Source organism: Trachinotus anak, unplaced genomic scaffold (genome assembly GCF_046630095.1).
Source record: "Trachinotus anak isolate AG129_WGS33_773 ecotype Australia unplaced genomic scaffold, CSIRO_AGI_Tana_v1 ptg000021l, whole genome shotgun sequence".
Taxonomy (NCBI): domain Eukaryota; kingdom Metazoa; phylum Chordata; class Actinopteri; order Carangiformes; family Carangidae; genus Trachinotus; species Trachinotus anak.
Genome location: NW_027273872.1, coordinates 9,833,025 through 9,854,573, shown reverse-complemented (window position 1 = coordinate 9,854,573; position 21,549 = coordinate 9,833,025). Strand labels below are relative to the sequence as shown.

The window sequence follows — 21,549 nt, the reverse complement described above, 5'->3', positions numbered from 1 at the left end:
AGCTTACATTGAATACATTCCCATTGCTTGAAATTGAGAACTTTTAAATACACTTCACAGCAGTTTCTTGCAGAAACGATTAAATATATAATATAAAGAATAGTTGAGATATAAGATCATGTTTATATGTAGTAAAAATAAAACAAAACATTCAATATCATTAGTTGCCTTATCTCCATATTGCAGTGACATGGTTATAAATCCAAATATTGTAGAGCAGTGTTCACAGTCATAGCATCACTAAAATCAAAGATATACCTGAGAACCCCCTATTCAACATGAGTAGATGTTGCTTGATTACATACAATCCTTAAAACACTTGAGAATGAAGGTTGAACACATCATCTCAGGCCAGGTGAAGTTTTAAGTGTTTGCAACACACGTTTGCTCTGTTAGACTTCTGACCTGCAGCGTTTCTCATCACCGCTGATGGAGAGGCTGCGATGCAGATGTTGCCTTGGTCTTGAGTGATTTGGCAACATTATAAAGCTGAAGTAAATTTTCCATTTTTTCCAGAAACACTTTGAAGGGAGTTTGAGGCCATTTATGACAGTCACATTCACTGGGGTTTGTTGGTGCCTAGGGAGAAGACAACAAGTCAGTTTAGTCCATTTGAGAAAATTTCATGTTGTAATCACTCATTGTCACTTGATTTGGCAACACAATGTGGGGAAATACTCACATGGCCACCATTTTTGCTTAGGATCAGTTGATGCAAGTATTCGACATGCGCCTGTATGTATTCTTTGGTGTCGCGACATTCAAATGATACTGGTCCCTGAAGTTCTTTTTTAACGCAGTCCAGTGCTGTGACAATGCATTCTTCCTGTGTTTGAGAGAGAAAGATGTTTTAGCTTCCTATTAATGCACTGACTGAGGCAAACATGTGGCTACGTGCACAGAAGTCAGCAAACAGTAGCTGTCACAGCTGTGAGAAGTATCAACACCTGTCAAGCTCATTTCCTGTACTAGAGAACCTTTACATGTGGTTTATAAAAACTAAACTAAACCCTAAAAGCTTGAGCTTCTTTGATGCTGGGGAGTACCCAGCATCTGGTATTTGGTACAGCACATACATATACCTTGTTTGATTGTTACTTGTGAATTACTTTTATGGTAATGCATCACTATGTTTTAAAGAAGTTTAAATTTAAAACAATATGAAATATACCCTTACCTTCACATTTGTTGGAGCGTAGAACATTGAATCTGATGGCTGTATGAAGAAAATGAAAACATTAGACTATTAGTAACTGGCAAAATCTTAGCAAACTGAGAGTAGAAAAATATTCTGCTTAAATTGACTTACACATATGACATTTGTCTTCATATAGTAGATATTCGAGTCCTCTTGGGGTAATGGGTTTGCTTGAAGACAACTAAAGAGAGTAACAGTCCAAAAGGCAACATTAATAAATCGGTCCATAATCAGCTTGAAGTCCTGTCAGTGCGATAAGCAAGTTGTTTAGTGGAGGTGTAGTATTGCTTTACTTGTCCTCTGTGCTGGATTGCTTTTATATACTGTAGCTGTGGGGTGGAAAGGGTGGGCTGAATAAGTTATGTATCACCTAATGCATACACCATTGTTTTTTCCCTTAGATGACTCTTGGAATTTTTTTTTGCATGATGCTACTACAACATGGTAAAATCCCTCAAGTGGCCTATAGTAGCACACAATTCAAGTTCAAGCTCTTCTGAAAGTAGGTTGGCTGTCCTTAGTTAGGTGCAAAAGGGTTTTTCTTTTTCTGTTGCCTGCCCTGTGCATGTGTTGGGGAAAGATTAGATGAGATAACTTTTTTTTTTTAATACTTTTTTGAACACATGAAAATAGATGTAAAACAGCACAACATCTTGAATATCTGTTTCACTGCAATTCACAATTAGACAAGGCCAAGCTCATTGAAGAAAATAATAATTAAAAAAAAATTTAAAAAACCCTTGCACCGCATGAGTTTGATTCAAGATGTTGCCCCTTGGTGTTTTTAGTTTATTTGCAGTTTGTTATTTTCTGACTGTGATTTCATTACTTTTTAAACGTTTTATCAATCAAGCAAGCCACCTCTATGTATATAGCAATTTTCAAAATAATATTTAGAAGAGGAAAAGAGAAAGATGGAAAAAGACCACACACACACACACACACACACTCTCGCTCCCTCCTTAACCAAATCTAACCTATAGGTAGTTCACCAGGATATGATCGGTGGATGATATTCACAACAGCTGCCTCAACATGTAGGCATGAAAACCTTTTAGTGCCCATAGGGGAATTTTCACAATGACACTGATCAAAACAGTGAACAGTCCAACTGCTGAAAATGTTAGTACACCACAGACATATTATTATAAAAACACTAAATATCAAGCCTAGATTATCATGAAAAAATATTAAGTGAATCATCTATCTTATCATTTATTGACACACAGATATACCGGTGTTGATATTAAAAGCTCTCGTTTGGATGTTAGTATTGCACCTCCCTCCTGATTGGTTAAAGTACATATTCAAAGAGGGTGTGATGGATTCTCTATTACCTTTCTGATTTAGTTGTGCAACCATGAGTCATTGCTACTAGTTGTCTTTCCAGTCAGTCTTTCCACACGGTCCGCTTCCTCTTGTGTCTTCGTATTCCCACCACCTCTGCTTTGTGTCCCGTACACCGGCTGCCCCCGCTGTCACTGAACACAGCTCACTACACTCTGAATAAGACACTAACATTAAATGTTGTAAGTTTGATTGTGGCTTTTCAAGTCTGCTGTTGCATTGGTTGGGCTGAATTATTGAAAAGAATACCCAAGTTCTTGTACTAGTCATACTCATTGGTTATTTTAGTCTTAAGTACAGACAGATAACCTTCAGAGATTTCTCACCATCATCAGTTAAAAGGCCCACCAAATCTGTGTCATCTTTGAATTGCATCAGTCAACAAACTTACAGTGATGACTCACACAGTCGTTGGTATAACATGTGAAAGGACGCAGCCTTGTGGCACCTTATGGTCTTCAGTGCAGATGATATATGAATGTGTGCCTTGCACAAGCAGTACAGTTATTGTGGCATAGGAGAAATTAATTATTCATCTTCCCTACATGTGTGATTCTACATATCAGTGTTGCCAGAATTGCCCCATGAACGTGAGGTCGGGCTTTCCCTCCTCAGGCACACCTCCCAATCCTGCATGGCAGCTGATGTGAATGAGCTTCTAACTTTGTGTCTCTATTTTACAAGTAAATGAAGCCAATATCACAGCATGGCTCTTGTCTTTAACTTTATGCGTTTGGTGATTTTTGTCAGACAATATCGAGGGTATAAAACCAGGATTTTAGCACTACGGAGCAGAAATGGCTAGAAAATGACTGCTGATTAGCATGTAGTCTTCATACTTACTTCCATTGTTTGACTACGGAAATAGAAAAACATGTGAATGAGAACAGCTTTATTGAGAATTTGGCTGTATTAAAATACTGTATATGTGAGGACAGAGAGTAGGAGAGAAGCAAACAGATAAAGGATTGGAACAGGCTGCCTCTAGTCAGAATGCAAGTAGCCTATGATGTCCAGCCATACTAGGTTTTGACCCAGTATTGTTATTGGCAAAGTATGACACTTCAAATGACAGCATTTCTAATCAGCTGCCCCTATACTGAAGATATGGTTTAGTTTAGGCTTTTACAACTAGCTTCCGGTGTGGAGGTCAAACAGTTTGTATACCCATATGTTGGACTTTTTACTGCACTGAAGGAACATCACGTCACTTACTGTCTTATTAATGAATGTAAACATTTGTTGTTTGAAAGTGTTTGAACATACAAACAATCTTTTTTTTTTTTGTAGACAGGGCAGTCTCCTTAAACCAGAGCGGTTAGAATTTAGTCAGTATGCAACTTAAGAAGTTCAAGGCTCGAGATGAGATGAGAAATGTCATATCATTAATGACATATGTGTGTCTTTTAGTCTTTCTGGTTTTAAGTTAATTTTATTTTAAAACAATTTTTGGAATTATATCTTTTGATGCTCGCCAGAGTTAAATGCTCTTTTATTGCTCTTCAGATCATCTCAACAGTAGTCACACATTAGCATGTCACCCTTATTTTTGTCTCAAATTTAGTGAAGTGATTATAGCATTGTCTGCTATTTTTTCATAATCTATTCTGTCCACATGTAAAAGAACATTTTTCTTGCAGATACTAGAGAACACTTCCTGGCTGTAATGTTTGACACTCTGTAGATACCAGTCATGTCCTGTATTTTTAGAGAGGAGTTACCATTTCACATGAGCAGTAAATGCCTTCGTACTTGAAGAATAAATCAGGAGTGACAATTGTAATTGTTAACATTTTATTAAATTTTCACATAACATGTGGTTGTGGTACATCAATTGCATATTAAATAAATAAATTTATAAATAACTTGAGAACTTCTTGCAGTGTTTTTCAACTGTTACTTAGAAAGACAACATCACATTTTAGTGCAGTGTGTTAATAAATAATGATAAAGTAGAGAAAACATCTGTAGGGTCAGTGTGGATTAACATTTGCCAGGATTGTTGCTGTTGAGTTTCTCAAGAAAAATTCTGAGGTCCTCCACAAAGTCTCCAAACTGCTTGTTTCCCCACTGGCACGCAGAGCTGGCCTGTGCATGAGGAGAGGAGGCTAGTTTAGTATTGGGTCATGTATTTTAAGAGAGGAACTTGAACATGCGTAGTTTATAAGGTAACATCACACTGTTAATACTTACAGGTTGCGAGCTGTTGGTTTTTTCGGCAATGGGAGTCAAACTGTCTGTAATGTCGTGAATTCGTTCGAACTGATCGATGCACGTGTTACTGGCCAGTTTCAGCTCTTTCATGAACGCAGTCATCGCATCACCATAGCATTCACTCTAACAAAGACACAGCATTCCTTATGGTCACACTTTGTCCAATGATAACAATCAACAAAATTGTGAACTTGAGTGAAAAGTTGAATCAGATTATGATTTACTGTCAGCTAGATGAACATCTACAGCAGCCTCTTGTTATTTACCAGTGCTAATTTAAGTTAGTGAGGATTCATTTAGCTTAATAGCATGCAAACACTTCTTTTTTAGCAAATTTTGACAAATCCTTTCCCCCAGTGGTTGGTACTTGGTAACAAAAGCTTCCCCTACTGGTTTACACCTGGTAACAAAAGCTTCCCCTACTGGTTTGCACCTGGTAACAAAAGCTTACATGAGAGGGCAGTCTCTCAAAAGAAGAAAAGTGTGGCAATGTAAACATAGTTGTGAACATATTCTAAAAACCTAAAACATCATCAACATCCTGAATGTGTACTTAAACTTGATCAGCAATGATCTCTTACCTGCACGTTTGTTGGAGAAGTGAAAGTCATATTTTTCTGCAACAAATCACAGGAAAAAAAGACATTTAGTTTTACAATTCACTTTCAACATAAATCTCTCCTTTTATTGAAACAACTTATCATAGTCAGTTTTCCCAATTAGTTCCTATGCAGTTTTTAATGGTCTAAAATGTTTGTAGGACTATTGTACATTCCTTTTATCATGAAATAACTTACGCATGAGACATTGTCTTTAGTCAAGTTGAGGTTGAGGTCATCCACGTTGATTTTGTAACATATTTCTTGCTGAGACTTGAGAGGTATTGCTTGAAGACCTACAAGGCAAAACATCCAGAGGACAATTCTGAAACACTGCTCCATAGTAAAGCTTGACTGAAGTTTCTTGTGAAAATGCTCAACAGGTCTGTTTATCAGTGGCTTGTGGTGTCCTGTTATGCAGCTGGCCAATTTATATGTGTAGCAGTCAAAATGAGTGGGCAGGTAAAGGTGTGTTTATGTAGGAACTTCTTATTTTTTCCTATTAATCATGTTGCATTTTCCCCAAATCAACTTCATGGTGAAACCCCAGTTAAAACCCCAGTTAAAAGATCAGGTGGGCACAGGCAACGCCCTTTCTGATAGTAAAATTTTACAGGCTTTTAAACTGATTTTTCTGTTTATTGCCACTCATCAATAGTTCTATGACAAATAAAAGCAAAACACTGCTAATACAGTACTTTAGCAAATTTGTTTTATTGATGTTTACTCAAATGACTTGTACTTTACAGATCTTTTATCAGTGACAAGTTGAACATACTAAGAGACTTTTCCTCTCTTCAGAGATTGTTGTTGGTATTTCTTTCCGCTCAACATGAAGAGTGGTTTGCATGACCACAAATTTGTCTGCAACATTCAAGTCTTTATACTTTGGCTTTTGTCTTAAGCTGCTGCAGCAGCTGATTTCAAACTGACATAAAATTACATTTAAAAAAATCAGTCCCATAAGGAATGCATTACAAAGTGATTGGGGGTACATAAAAAACTGCAAAAACAAAAACCCCAAAAAATGACACAGGCATTTTAGTTAGAAGACAGAGACAAATGTCACTGGTATAAAAATGCTAAAGTAGTTGTAGTGTGTTGTATGTTTTTAGGAATTGGAGTAATAGCAATAAGGAGGGAAGATTAATTTATTTGTTTTTGCATTCACATTTTTTGTGTGCTTTTTTTGTATCCCAGTAACAATAGTGGGTTAATTAATGGAGCAGTAAGCGAATAGACTGGAGCACAAGTGACTGCAAGTATAGGTGTATTCTGAGTGTGTAACGTCACACACTCAACAGAAATGAATGAAGGGTTTCTCCTTACACCTACACTCTTGTGGGGATTCCCCATAACAATCCCAGGTAACATGAGTAGAAGTGCTATCAGAGCATTCGTCACCTTGGACATTGTCACTTTCTACTGCTCAGTGTAGAGTGGTTCACCGGGTTAGGTTTCAGTTTTGAGGTTTCTTCAGGAGTCACAAAAAATAATAAATGTGACAGGATTTTGACGTGAGTGCAGAGGGTGGGGAAATTTCTATCCATGGAATTTGTCGCTATGTAGGGGCATCCCTGCTGTTTCCATGTGTTACTATGAAGTCCTTGCCTACACTAAAGATGAGCTTTTGATATTAGGGTGTCTACCCTTTTAACCTATTATTTGGCCAGGCAGAAAAGTAAAGTTTCATTTACGTCCAACATGTGTGTAATTTTTACCTTTCATAGGTAAGCAAAGACTATCATGAACCAAAGTAAGATGGACTTTGTTGTATATTGTTGCAGATGCAAACCATGGGTTAAACTCAGATTGGACTCCTTGATCATTTCCTGTTTTTGTGTGCCTTTACTTTTAGTGAAATTCTGTGTATATAGATTTGTTTGATGTTTAGAACCACAATCTGAAGAAAACTGAAGATGCAGCTTGTTTGCTCCCATATTGTGAAATACCATTGCTTATATTTTGCCATTCTTAGTACCACTGTTATTACTTATTACTTATTTTAATTTTATTTTATTACCATTGCTGATTTTATTTTTATTTCTAGTATTTCTGGACATTGTGTTTTGTCCTTTATTAGATGTAATTCAGCCTTTAAATTGCTCATAAAGTCTTCACCATCCTACAAGCAATCTTACTTTCCTAACAACTCTCTCTGATTTTTAATCTTCTTAGTGTTGCAGTAACTCAAGAAACATAACGTAAAACACAGTTATCTACAGACGCCCACCACATTTTTGGCAACTGTGGGATAGCTGAGATAAGGGATGACCTAAACACACATCACATGCACTGCTTTGTGACACGTCACAATGTGTTTAACATTCTTGGTGCATGCCCAAGAACCCTGAGAAAGTACTGAGTCATCTTTGCCACAAGCACTCAAACACCTACTGTGCAGGGCATGTAAATCATGCTGTCCATGTTTGGGAACTTCCTTCTGCACATTTCCATTAGTTATTCTGTATTTGTCTAAGTGAAAGCTACAGATTTCCAAAGATTGCTTTATTTTGTCCTGTATAAAATATAACTTATATAGGTCAGTTTCACTGATATGTAAGGTGGCTTTAATATCACTTATAATGTCATAAAATATGACAAACTTTGTAAGTGATTATTTATTGATTAATCTGCAGAATTTTTTTCTCAGCTCTATGTAACTGAGGTTTATAACGGGTAACCACATAGATTTTAAACATTTTCCTGTTTCTTAAAATTAGTGGAATGGTGGAAAATTAAAAAAACACAATATGGTGTGTGATATTTAAGGCCTATCATCCAATAAAGTTCTTTTTTTCCCCTGTATCTGAAGCATTTTATTGGTTTTATTTTATTTCAGTTCGACAAAACCTGTTCAAGGTTTTATGTAATTATTAACTTTTTAAATTTTTTTATTTTTTCTATCTGTAGAGAAATGCAGTGGATAAAATGATATGCCCCATTAAAATGAAGTATTTGCATAAATCTATGTTTTACTACTTATAAGGCTTGGTGTGGGGTTGGTGTCATTTAAATTATGCACTGACCAGACCCTAATATAAATGTCACAGTTCTCACCTTATTTCACTACTCAGAAAAAATGAAAGGGAAATAAAAGCCCTTGTTTCCGTGATAGTAATGATGTCACTGGAGACGGTGGAGGTTTTCTTACCACAGGCCACCACAGCATAGTATCATAGTCAGGTAGTGGCTTTGCAGAGGTACCATGTTGCATTTGAGTCGGCGGTATATGTAGATTATCAAAAATACTAATCCGTCTTTTTTTTTTTTTTTTTTTTTTTTTCACTGCATGGGACCCACACGCTTCCTTCATTAAAGGAAAGAATGCACTTCTTTTCCTATTCAAAAGTTTACATAATATATTTTCTAGCATTCACAAATTGTAGTTCTGTTGTGCAAATGAAGTCTTCATGATTTCTTGGAGCAGGGTTGGTATGGAAATTCTTCAACATGAGTGGGCTTACTGGTTTTACAAATTGCAAGCTTTATGTATTCTTCAAAGTAAGCCATGGAGGAACAACCACGATAACATTTGCAGCAGCACACCTAATCAGGCATGTAAAACACCATCACCCCACTGAACAGGTCCAGTTTCTAGAAGCTAGCAAAGGCGAAGAGGCTAAAACTAGTGCCACACTGCTTATCTCACCTGTGCATGACAGCTACCTTGCTGAACTGATACTGCTGTGCCTTGGATAATGACAATCAATAATAATAATCCTCCAACATTGATGAGCAGCCCAAATACTGTAGAGTTGTAACCAGAAAGCAGTCATGTTTTGTTTATCCATGTTTAGAGAGAGAGAGAGAGAGAGAGAGAGAGAGAGAGCCCTTTACCTAGTTATTTAATAGTTTATACTCAGTGTTTTATTATGTGCTTGAAAGAAAAGTTACAAAATGTTTGTGTCACTTTCAATTCAGAATCCGCTAAAATCAGGATTGGCAGACCAGACTTTAACAAAAAAATCGAAATCGGCCAAGAAAATTGCAATCGGTGCATCTCTAATAATTTAATTTCAATTTCAGTTGTAGAGTTAGTTGTTATGATTATGTGTTTGGGAGAAATTGGACGAAATCCATTACAGTCTAGGTCAGTTGGTGTAGAATAGATAAAATTATACAGTGTTGGGGGCTTAATGATTTTAATCATTTCCCTTCCAATCAAGTCACTTCCTATTGTTCTAAAGGATAGGACAGTTTTTTTCAAGACAGTCTTAATACAGTCCTCATGGCCATATGCATATTGAAAGAGTTTTATAACCATTCTTTGTGTTCATATCAGCCATAATGAGGTACCTTCCTGGAGCAGTTTTAATGGAGTTGATGGGTGACAAAATCCAGAGTCCTCATCCTGTGTAAAAATGTATTGCAAAGGTAATGGAGTCCAGTCCAGACCAGACTTAAGTATTTGGACAGTTACAGTTTTTGTTCTTGAGGTTTTGTGCTGCATACTAGTTTGAAATGAAACAATGGATACTGCATTAAAGCTTCAAGCTTTAATTTGAGTAGTTTAACATCAATATAGAAAGAACTGTTTGGGAGATAAAGACCTTCTAATACATCCACATGGGAGTTAAAAAGAAACTACAGTCAAACAAAAACATCATGTTTAGTATTTTGTGGAAAAATTCTTTGCATCAATGACTTCCTCAAGTCTTTGACCCATACCAGATGGTTTATGTCTTCCCTGGTGATGCTGTCCCAGGCCTTCACTGGAGCCAACGTCAGCTCTTGGCTCTTGCTTGTTGCGGGGTCTCTCTGCCTTTACTCTGGTCTCCAGGAAGTGGAGACCAGTTACTTTTGAACTTCTACATTTAGGCACAATATATACAGAGCTAAATCTCGCACATAGTTGTACTCAAATTAAGAGGCTGCTGAAGCACAAAGCCTGAAGAACAAAAACATGAAACAGTCTAAATGTTAATGTTCTGGACTGTATGAGGCTTCAGCATTCTGAAATAGGGAGAACAAGTGGGTATCTTCTGAAGTAAATCTTTTAGTATGAAATGATGTCTTTGTTTGGATGGCTTGTAATTATGATTACTGCAAATATCAAAGAATGTCACTTCACAAGATCAACTTGAATACTCCAAGTTGCTAAAAACCAAGAGACAGCAGAGCTCAGACATACATTCACATTCTCTGCCTGTATCAGAGGGAATAACTAGTCATTAGTCCACATAAAAGGCCACTCAATCTGTTTAATCAGTCTTGTTATATGTGTGGGAAAAAAAACACGAATATTGTTTCTGTGATGTCACACACAAATTTCTTCCATCGTGACAGTTGCTAGAGCCAAAATGTCCAAATTTGGATGAAAGGGTGAAGCAGGGATGAGCAACCTCCTGTGACCTTTTGCAGACCTGCATTTCTTGAATTCAGTTTACACATTATATTAACACATTTTGTGGAAAAACCCTTTACCTGACTGTGCACTATCACACAAAGAATGAGGGATTCACAAAGAAGAGACTTGGTCTGCCCAAGAAGATGTTTGCTTGACACACAGCTGTGCCCTCATACTCATCTGTGCAACACAGCTGCTTTGTTTGGTGGGACTCAGCACACTGTGGTTTCAGCTGTAAAAAGAAGGCAATTCCACACTGCAGTGCAAAATTTTGCTAGAGCATTGAACCTTCTTTCTTTTTTTCTGAACGTGATCAAAGAAAAACTTGTTTTGAAGTGAATCAACATACAGTGTGCTTTGCTTTAACTCAGATTTTCTTCACAGTCCTTTAAAGATATTAACGCTTTGTTTGGTAACACAAATAAGCTGTTTCAGGTTTTCAAATCCTGGAACTGTTGAGAAATAGGAAAATGCAAACATGGCATAAACAAAAAGTAGCAAAACAAAGTAAGAAAAAGCAGTTTCCTGCTTAAGGTCACATTATGAATAGATAAATAAAAAATCTTGAAGCTAACCTGAATTTCAACTCTCTGATTTGCCTCAAAAATATGATTTCATTCAAATTATTTTACAAAATGAAATTAGGTTTAAAAAAAAAAAGAAAAAAAGTCATCATACCGTTAGTAATGGATAGTATATAGTGAATATGTAATGAAAAATATGTGCCTGTTGGTAGTCTGGTGTGAGTTCTGATGATATGTTTCAGTGCAAAGCTTTAATCCAGAGCCAGAGGTCAGTTAAACATCAAGGAGATAACATCATGTCATAAAATCACATAGTCAACAACTATACATGTGAGGACAAGAAACAGAAGGTGCTAAATTAAATATCAACAGGTTATTCGAGTCAGATCAACTGACCGATGGTATTAGTGTTAGTTTGTTATTTGAATCTATGGAAGTGCTCAGAAACCAATACACAATCACTGTATATTATTAACAGACTCAGCACAAAAATTCACTTCAAGTACACAAGTAAAACCTAAAGCACAAGTAGTCTGAGCCCCATCTACGGATAACTGAAAACACAGCCAAAACGCTTTCTGTGTGTACATGCTCAAAGCTTCGAGCTTCAACATAGGCTTTTATCACATTGCTCTTTTAACTGCTTTACATAACTGAATAGTTCATGTTTAAAATATTAAAAAAAAACCCACTTGAAGCCAAAAACTGTCTATGTCACTAAAATTCATTTTGATAAAGACATAATTGAATCCGACAAGGCTGTTAGTTTCAACACATCATCTCACCTCCTCCATTTGGGATACAAATGTCGCAAACAGCACAGGTTAGGATAATTGGCATTGGATATTTTGAAAGGTTGTCATGCATGTACTTCATGCAAATGCAATATAGGCGAAATCAGTTGTGTTATAATTCTACACTGTGAATTTGACCACTTTAATGGCCTGAACACACTTGAGGTGATAAATTAAAGGGGAAATCTGAATAAATGATTGGACACAAAACAAATGCAGATTTTCTTCCACATAGATTTTGAGTATGAGCATTATGTTAATTACATAATGAGACCTTCACATTTATCAAATCTCAAACCAACTTAACATGTGTTGGACAGTGCGATCCAACACCATTTATTAAAACAACAAAGACGGGAATGACTTTTAAAAGATTGGTTTTCCTCCAGGAGAGTTAAAAAAGCTCAGAGTGGCCCAGCAACACCACTTTTTTGGGGTTTGTCACACATCTGAAGTGCACTCTTATCACCATAGGTGTTCTGCATTTCCTGAAAAGAGAACACATACCATGTTTTTCTTCTTTGCCAGAGTAGTGACAACACCTTGGGTGACATTGACCTGTCTTGCCCCAACTATGGGTTTGATAAAATACCACTCCTGGAGCTTAGGAAGCCCTTTCAAGAAAGCATTATCAGCGTCCTTAAAAGCGGTGGTTCCCAAACTTTTTCACTTCAAAGACTAAAGTGACACAAATAAAACCACAGACCCTCCTCATTGTTTTACTTATGGATGGAACTATAGCAAAAATAAATGATTCCCATTTTTGCAGGGGACCCCCAGGAACCCACTCAAGGACCCCACTTTGAGAACCACTGCTTCTTGGTACATTCTTGCATGTCCTCTGAGATCTCATATGATGGAAGAGTCAGGCCCCATTCAGAGAGTAAGGAGTTGTTACTGACTAAAAGAAAACTTAAGGCTTGAATACACTTAATACTGTGGTTTATCACTGTTTATCACAAAGGTCAACAATGCTCCCCTGTCCTGCTGAAATGCTAAGTCACATTGCAAAACATGTACTTCAGCTACATTTCTCCTTAGCAATGTGTTTGTGTGTGTGGTGAAATAACAGTTGGGAAGAAGAGAGTGCAAGAAACAAGCTTGGTTTCTACAAGTGGATGGATATCTTGGAGGACAAAGAGAAAATGCCATTTTTCTCTTCAGCTGTGGCACAGTGATTTTCTTTGCTTGACTAAAGCATACAGAAAAGTTTGCTTTGTGGTTTAAGTCAACATATGATTCAGTGATGTAAGAATCTTTGTTCACATGTGTGAAATACGTCTTGGTAAGATTTGAGGAGTTTGGTTTTGTTGCTGAAATCCCCTTTCTCACCTGGGAAGTCCGCAGTAGTGGTGTTTGTCGTGAGGACACCTGCTTAAAAACATACGTGCACCTGTCATTGTGAGAGTTGTTGGTGGCTTTTGGATTGTCCTGTTGTTGTACGCTTGTTTGTTGACGTGTTCTGTGTGGTAATTTTCTTACCACAGAATTTAACCATGTGTGCACCCACAGTAAGGCCACCTGCTGTTTGAATGTATAAGGACCATGTGATGTGAATATTGAGTGTTTGGTGGTAACTTTGCCCAAATACATTTTCTTCCCCTCCGGTGTCACAGGCCTGAGTTGTTGTTGTTGTTGTTGTTGTTGTTGTTGTTTTTGTTTTTTGTTTGTTTTTATTTAACAATCCATAAGAATCTGAGAATATTTCACAATATAACACAACAATGTCAAAAAGAACATATTTTTGAATTATAATGGCACATTTGTCCCAGTCCCAAGCTTGTCCACATAGATTACACATGGCACTGCATAAAATTTGCCTCCAACATGGTGCCCTCTGGTGGTGAGTAAAGGTAATTTAGTTTGTACATACAATGCAAACTCATTTTTCATCAGGGCTGTATTGGATGTGATGTATTTTTTAAAATAATAGCCCATCTAACTCTTTATATTTGGACCTGGCATCCCCTGGTGTGAAGTTTTGGTCACTTCATTTCTACCATATTGCAAGATTTCATTTCACACAGAGTAAAACAATTACAATCATCTACAATAGTGTGATTATACAAGTATTTACTTGTGCTCAGCATATATCTTAATGGCAAAGCCCAGCGGTAGTTTTAAATTTTGAAAATACAATAAAACTTGAACCTGAATATTAATATAAATATGCTCTCATGTGTGCTAATTATCAGCTGGAAGGATGCACACTGCCACCTTTTGCCTAAAATGGAGAATGGTTAATGTTCCACAATTTTTATCTTCAAATTTTAATCTTTTAATCTACAAATCACCTCAGTCAACCTTTTTGTCTCTGGTGTCCTGCGCAAGCTCTAGTCTACAGAGTATGTGGCTAAATATCTAGTTTCAGTCTCAATTCATGTAAATGTTTGCTTTAACTGTCACATGCTCATGGAAAGGAAAATAAACACATTGACACTTGTTATTGGTGCAAGTCATGTTACCACACAAGTTTACCCCCAGTGAAAAAAGTTAAAACGAAAATTAAAGCTGGGAGGCAGCAGGGGTTCTGGAGTTAGAGTGTATCCATACTGCAGATTACAAATTGTAGTTTTGAAAATAAAATATGATGAACCGCTGCCTTTCACAGAGTGTATCTACTTCTGTTGGAGGTTTTTTAAAATGTTATCTGACAAATAAACCAAGCAAACCAAAACTTCTGTGCTGTAATCTATTTAATATTTTCAAATGGTACAATTATTTCAATAAAAGAATAGCTGTACTAAGGCACATCATACATGGTATACATCTCTTTACATACTTGATATTCTTTAAGAACTACAATGTATAAATTAACTTTCACTTTCAGTGAAAAAGAGAAAAAAAAAGAAAACTGCCAAGTCCAGTCCACTGGGTGGCGGCAAAGCAGCTTTCCTGAAAATACATTCTTCATAGCTTGAGTGGGCTTACCTCCACTTCTTAAATAAATATTAAATAAGTTAAATATTTAGAAGGCTAGAAATATAGACTTTTCCATGATTAGCATCTTTTCAGCGTAGTGTCTTCTTTACATTCAATCCTTGGTCACAACTATCTTCCTTTCTTCTCACTTCATGCTCAGTTTGGTTATGCCCTAAAGAGGGAAAAAAATGTAAATAATGGATTTAATTTTTACTTGTTGCATAGACTCACTTCATCATGTTAATAATATGTAGCGCTTGATGTTAAACCACCTTTTCCTAATGCTACAACAAAAACAAAATGTTGTACTAGTTTGTGTTAAATAATAATTATGATGATGACGATTTAAAAAACAAAACAAAAAAACAAACGTACCCGCTGAATAAGAGACTCCAGTCGGTTGAAAAAGTCCTGGACTTTTGCTTTAGGATGTGACTCACAGCCTTGGCATGAGGACTGGGAAACCTAGGGGACATTAACCAGTGGCCATTAGCTATGACTGACACACATGCCACACTGAGTTTTTATGTCACTGAAATATCAACAGTGAAAAATTAGGAAAAACATTGACAAAATGTTCTCTTACCGTATTATTTCCTGATTCACAAAAGGCCAGACCTCTCTCCTGAAATGGATCAAAGAAGTCAGTTGTTTTTTTAGAAATGCACTGCACTACAAATTTGACATTGTACTTGAGATACACTTTTAGATGTATTGTTTAATAAACTACGCCATTCCCAGCAGTTTACTTACAGTTAGGGGACTCTGAAGGCTCTTGAAAAGTTTTCTTTGTTTTCTTTCTGTATCGTTGAAATGTACTTTCAGGTTATCCCGAAAGCATCGCAAGGCTGACACACAGCAGCAGTCCTGTTATAAAATGAACAAGAAAAAAAGGAAAAAAATGTTTGTGAATAAACCATTTACACAACGACTTAATGCAACATATATCTATGTGATCTGTTTCAGATATTTAGATTTAGAATTAGAGGAAAAAAAATCCTCCCATCACTGCCATCAAAAGATTTCCAAGAAAACAGTTGTTTCTTGTTTCATGTCATGACTTCAACATCGCAGTAGACTTTCCAAACAGATATATGCATAACACTTTTACCTAAAGTGAAACCTAACTAAAGTTTCCACTATTTTAAAGTTAAGTTTCTGTTCCCAAAATGCTTTGGATGTTTTTGAATTGTTTCCCCCCTAGAAGTTGTTGTGAAAAAGTGGATGATATGACATGTTTTTTCCCATGTGAAACAGTTTCTGTTTAGATACTCGGACTGTAATGTGTGACCCCCTCCCAACTAGCCTGGGTCAGATCATAGTATGTCTCCTTGAAGAAACAGATTAGAGTATTTCTCAGCAGTGTCGAGATTTTTGTTCTCAATTTTAAGCTTTGTTTTACAAAACAGCAACTTCACACCCACTCAGGAATCGTTGTCATTAGGATAAGCAGTAATTTGGCAGTTTTTAAACAAACAATTGAGTCAGATGTTCTCTAGCATGGAAGAAAACATTCTGAGTTTGCGAGGTGCTGTGAGGAAGTGTCATGGTTTTGTCTGCTATCTGCTTGATTACTCATCACATTTCACCTGAGAGTGCAACGGAAGCTATGAGAAAATACACTGAGCAAGCTCTTGAGTTGAGTCACTCTGAGCCTGACAAGAAAGAAGGCTGGTCTGAATTTACAAGTAATGCAGTTGATCTCAATAGGCTTTCATTTGAAGTAAGTGCAGATAATCACATTGCTATGTGGGATTGTTTTGGCATTGCATAATATTGCAAAATAAAAGTTTGTCTTTCTACAAGGTCTACTTATACTAAAATTGCATGTTCAATACGGCACTAAAGCTAAATTTAATTCCTGTCAAGAAAATAAGAGTTTTGGTGATTTCTAATATTTAAGTGAATCCGATAGACTGCAGGTTTTTCAAGGGTAAAGAAAATTCTGACATGACTGGCTGAGTAATTCTTACAAACAACATATGGTGGCTAGTGTGTGCATAGTTTTTATGATGTTTGTTTGTTCTCTATAATAGTGTAAAACTGCATTTTTTTTAATGAAACTTTAAATCATTAATTAGATCTGTACTGTTACGAATCATTTCCAGTACTTAGTTATTTTTAGATTTTGTGTTTACTGTTTCACATACAGAAATTACTTCATTTAAAAATGGTATATGCTCACATTTCAGTTTACTCTATAAACTGTCCAGATTTGTTAGATTTAGCTTTGTTGGCTTTGCATTGCTTATGAAGGTCTAATTGTTGCCTCTGCTTTACAATATGCAGTATTTCAATGAGGTTACCTTGCAGAAGATGAAATAAAGAAATCAAAATATATTTTAAAGGATCAGTTTTTAAGCGGGCAAGGTAAGCTGTGATTTCTTTTATTTAAAAGGGACCATGTGCAGCTGTCAACATGAATGGCACCATTTGATGTGCCCCTGATTACATATGCATTTTGTGATTTCACACATCATTTGATGTACTCCTACAGTAGCCAGCACATGACAATTAGTAACTACAGTAAGTACAACAATGACTAAGCAACCACAAATATTAAGTGTGGCGGTGACCATACTGTCAACATTATATTGAATGCAAGTTAGATTTGCTTACCTCGATATTCTCTGGTGGAGTATTCAGCATCTTCTCCTCGTGCTGCAATTACACAAACCGAGAACAATGTATTTAGTAACGATAACCATGACTGTACATGGGCAAAGTTGTGAAAAAGTCAATGTAGATGAACCCACCTGCAGGTTTTCTCTCACTTCATTTAACTGCCTCAGAACTTCTTCTAATTTTCTCCTCAGGATTATTTCGTTTGGCCCATTTGCTGTTGTTGTGTTGGCCAAAGAATAGCAGCAGACTGCAAAAAGGCAAAGTACAACCAGCTTCATATTCTCAGTGTCAGCAGCAGGCACCAGATCACCAGAAGTCGCTATTCGAAAGATTTACTGGAAATGTAGATGGTTGTGTCGCTTACCTTTTTATATGTATCCCTGAGGACACAGGAAAACCACTTGTAGAGAGTTGGAAAGCTGCAGAAACTGGTGTGTGTGAGTAATGAAATTTTCTTTTCCACTGGCAATCACCACTACGTGATACGAGAGTGTCGTCAAGCCGCGCGTGCGTGGGGCCTATAGAGTGTGTGAACGTAAACTTGTTTGAGTGCAGCGACAGGAAACTACAGGAAGACGGCACTTCCCATTTTCACTTTGAATCATGGAGCCACAGCTATACCGTGTCATAGGTAGTCTTCGTAGGTGTGGTATTGACAACCTGAATATATTAACCGCATGACGGCCACCTACACAAACATAAAGAGCCTGCTACAACAACAGGAAACCCTTTTTTAAGTATTAATGTTGAGCCAAAAGGAGAAGTGTGGAGATGGCATGTTTTCTCTGTGTAGGAGGAAGTCCACCACTCCTCAGCAGTGGAGAAATTCTAACCATATTAAGGAATATGACCTAATAGCTTCTAAATGGGCCTTAAGGCTGCCGCTTCCTCCTGTCATCTCACTATTGTTCATTAACCTGAGAAAGTCTTTCTGTCCATTTGCAAGGACAAGGAAAAGTGTGTCAAGTTTCATACAAGCCTGGAAATTCCCTGGAACTGTGGTCACATGAGAGTCGTGAAGGACGTTTCTTTTTGGTTACCAAGTAGATTTGCTAATAATGACTCGGAGATTTATTTTTACATCAGGCATTCATGAAACTAACATGCAGTGTCATTTGACATGCAACAAGTTCCATGGCTAGATACAAACCATGGATGTTGCAGTTATGTGGCATGCTCCATAACCATCCAGCCACTAGAGCGCCAGCGAATTCTTTCTTTCTTTCTTTATTTATTTATGTAAGTAGGAAATTTTCAACTTTTATTTGACATGTTCGGTGTGCACAATTTTTGTCATTTGGCCTCATTGAATTACCGTATTTTCCGCACTATAGGGCGCACTGGATTATAAGGCGCACTGTCAATGAATGGTCTATTTTCGAACTTTTTTCATATATAAGGCGCACCGGACTATAAGGCGCATTAAGCGAAACAAGACGGTCAGATAAGTCAAACTTAATTAAACGCGTTCACAATAACTCCCAACCTTGTTCAGTTGTAACACGTAAAAAAAAACACAGTCTGATACCGCTAAATCAAACGTTAGCATATTCACAATAACTCCTTATAGGTCCTTATACACACACACTGTAATATTATGGTGAAGCACAGTATGTATTACTCCGCGACGCTCCTGACTACGATAGCCGTAATGCTGCAAGCGGTGCGGCTTTGTAGTTTACCAAAGTCATACTAAAACATTTTGACAGAGCGCTGTGAGCGCCATGTACCACACAAAATCGCTTCGAGGTCAGTAAGCACAACAAGAATTAATCCATATATAAGGCGCTCCGGATTATAAGGCGCACTGTCGTTTTTTGAGAAAATTAAAGGCTTTTAAGTGCGCCTTATAGTCCTGAAAATACGGTAAGTGTCGCAACGTAATCAGTATATGTTGCACATTGGTCCACCACAGTAAGAAAGAACTGCAGTTATTTGTAATTCATATCCTCATGCCATTGTTTATATACAGTATATATAAATATATTATATCGTATAAATACATTTTATATATAATATTTAGAAAGAATAGACTTTTGGGGGACCCCACAAAATAGGACCTGTTTGACAGATAAGAGAGAAACCAATCCAGAGCCACATCACTGATGCCAAATTGGTTCCTAACCTTAACCCTTAAGTCCTGAAATGTAATACAAGTTATTATCTTGTGCAAACAAGTAATTTATCTTGTGTGTACAAGTTATTATGTTGTCAAGACAAGATAAGTAACTGACAAATGCATATGCATCTCTGACAACCAAAGAGGCACACAACCACCATAATGGAGAGAATTCAGCTAATCAAGTTTTATTTTAATCTTGAAATGTGAAACATTGAAATGCTTGCTGCTCTTGCAGGTAGACAGGGACAGGTAGACAGGGATTGTCATCAGCAGGAACCATTTAGTGTGCACCTTGAAGAACAACCTGCTCAGCTGACAGAAGGACTGTGCAGATTTAGGTCGTGTCATTAAGTTCACACAGGAACAATTACAAGGTCCGTGGAAGAAGCATGGGTATAGATGAATGTTTATGCCAAGCAGACAGCAAGAGGGACTTCACGGGAGACCCAATTACCGATTCATATGACAAGTGAAAACCTTTTGGTGTGTGCGTTAGTGGGTACAACCACTGCTTCTCGAGGAAAATAATTTAGCTGAATGCCTACAAAACCAGCAGTGAGCCAAAAGTTATTGGGGGCTATTTTGTAGAAACGTGTTCAGTTTCCATGGACATGAACACCAGTAAAATAGGGGAATAGAAAGCTAACTTCAACCAGCTCACCCAAAAAACAAAAATAGACAATAAAATAGCAAATTGACTGTCCAAACAGAGCATGTTTCTAACATACGTAGAAATGAACAAACTAAAAAAACTAAATCAAAAATTCAACTTATCATCTTTCGAGACTTTATGAGCTCCGTATTCTTGAGATGGCTGATTAAAATATTATGGTTCTCTATATGAAAATGCTGAGTAGAGGCCAGGCCAGTGTCAGCTAAAAGCAGTAGGTCATTGGTGACACTGACTAGGGCAGTTCTGTGTGGAGAAGGCAAATCAGATTGAGAGATAATTTTTTTCTAAGATCTTTGATTAAAAAGGACAGCTTGGAGATGGGTCTAAAATTATCTCTCTTACTGTATTGCAGATGTTTGTGTTTGACACATGTTGCAGACCACAAGTCAAAGCATCACCCAGACATACATTTTAAAAAATGTGTTCTTGTTGCACAGCTCTGTCTTTGATGCACGGCAGTTTTGATGTCCATTGCTTCTTGCAGCTAGCAGAGGCAATCATATCTTGTCTGCTTCCTCCATGTTGTGTCAAGTAATGAAATGGCACTCGTTCTGCAGCCACTGATAGTTCAACACTTAAAGTTCGGGCTTCATATGAGTTTGCAGATTTGTGCAGTGGCCATTCCACGTTAGGAGAAACAAAAAAAGTCATTGAAAAATCAGCATGTGTTTAAGTTCAGTGCTTCTTAAGTCTCTGTTCGCAGAGCACTTTTATGAACACACACACACACACACACACACACACACACACACACACACACACACACACACACACACACACGTTTACACAGTGCATGTGTTCTGAGGTTTTCAGAAGAGCGGCACATAGGACGGCTTTCGTGACCTGAGGTTTAATCACTACTATGTTTTCCAATTAAAGAGAATTACTACATGGAAATTAGAAAGGAAACATCACTGAATATTTTCAAGAGTGATGGTCATCTACTCCAGTGTGCATTAGCATTACACATTTTGGAAATTCAGGAGGCATCATATGTTAGTCAGTGTGTCCAACTAGCTCCGTCTGTCTGTAATGTCAGTGTTTTCTCCACGCACAATCTTTACATCAGTTTTCTGCAACCAGAGAGGAGGAAGTGAGAGTGAGACTGAAAGAGAAAACCCCTCTCGTCTGTTCTCTCTCTTTGTCAGCGTAAGGGAAAAGGTGGGTGGGGGCTTCGACTG

The 21,549-nt window shown here is 37.2% G+C and overlaps 2 protein-coding genes across 4 annotated transcripts in view; one reads left to right on the top strand and one right to left on the bottom strand.

The window, feature by feature from the left end:
* adad1 (adenosine deaminase domain containing 1 (testis-specific)) overlaps positions 1-14,760 on the top strand; it is a 30,496-nt gene extending 15,736 nt beyond the window's left edge. For 2 of the 3 annotated variants that reach the window (XM_071458194.1, XM_071458195.1), the window contains exon 13: positions 12,796-14,760. In XM_071458194.1, the coding sequence (XP_071314295.1) occupies positions 12,796-12,927 (132 nt within the window). In that variant the 3' untranslated portion in view covers positions 12,928-14,760. Of the gene's footprint in view, positions 1-7,145; positions 8,167-12,795 lie in introns of those variants that run through there. The other variant, XM_071458197.1, reaches the window with a different exon arrangement.
* Positions 14,761-14,766: 6 nt separating this feature from the next.
* il21 (interleukin 21) lies at positions 14,767-21,549 on the bottom strand. Its single transcript, XM_071458201.1, has 6 exons — positions 17,705-21,549; positions 17,568-17,609; positions 15,702-15,815; positions 15,535-15,573; positions 15,324-15,413; positions 14,767-15,120 (listed from the first exon to the last, which is right to left on the bottom strand). Exons 1-6 carry the CDS (start codon positions 17,849-17,851, stop codon positions 15,094-15,096), a joined length of 459 nt encoding a protein of 152 aa, XP_071314302.1. The 5' UTR covers positions 17,852-21,549; the 3' UTR covers positions 14,767-15,093.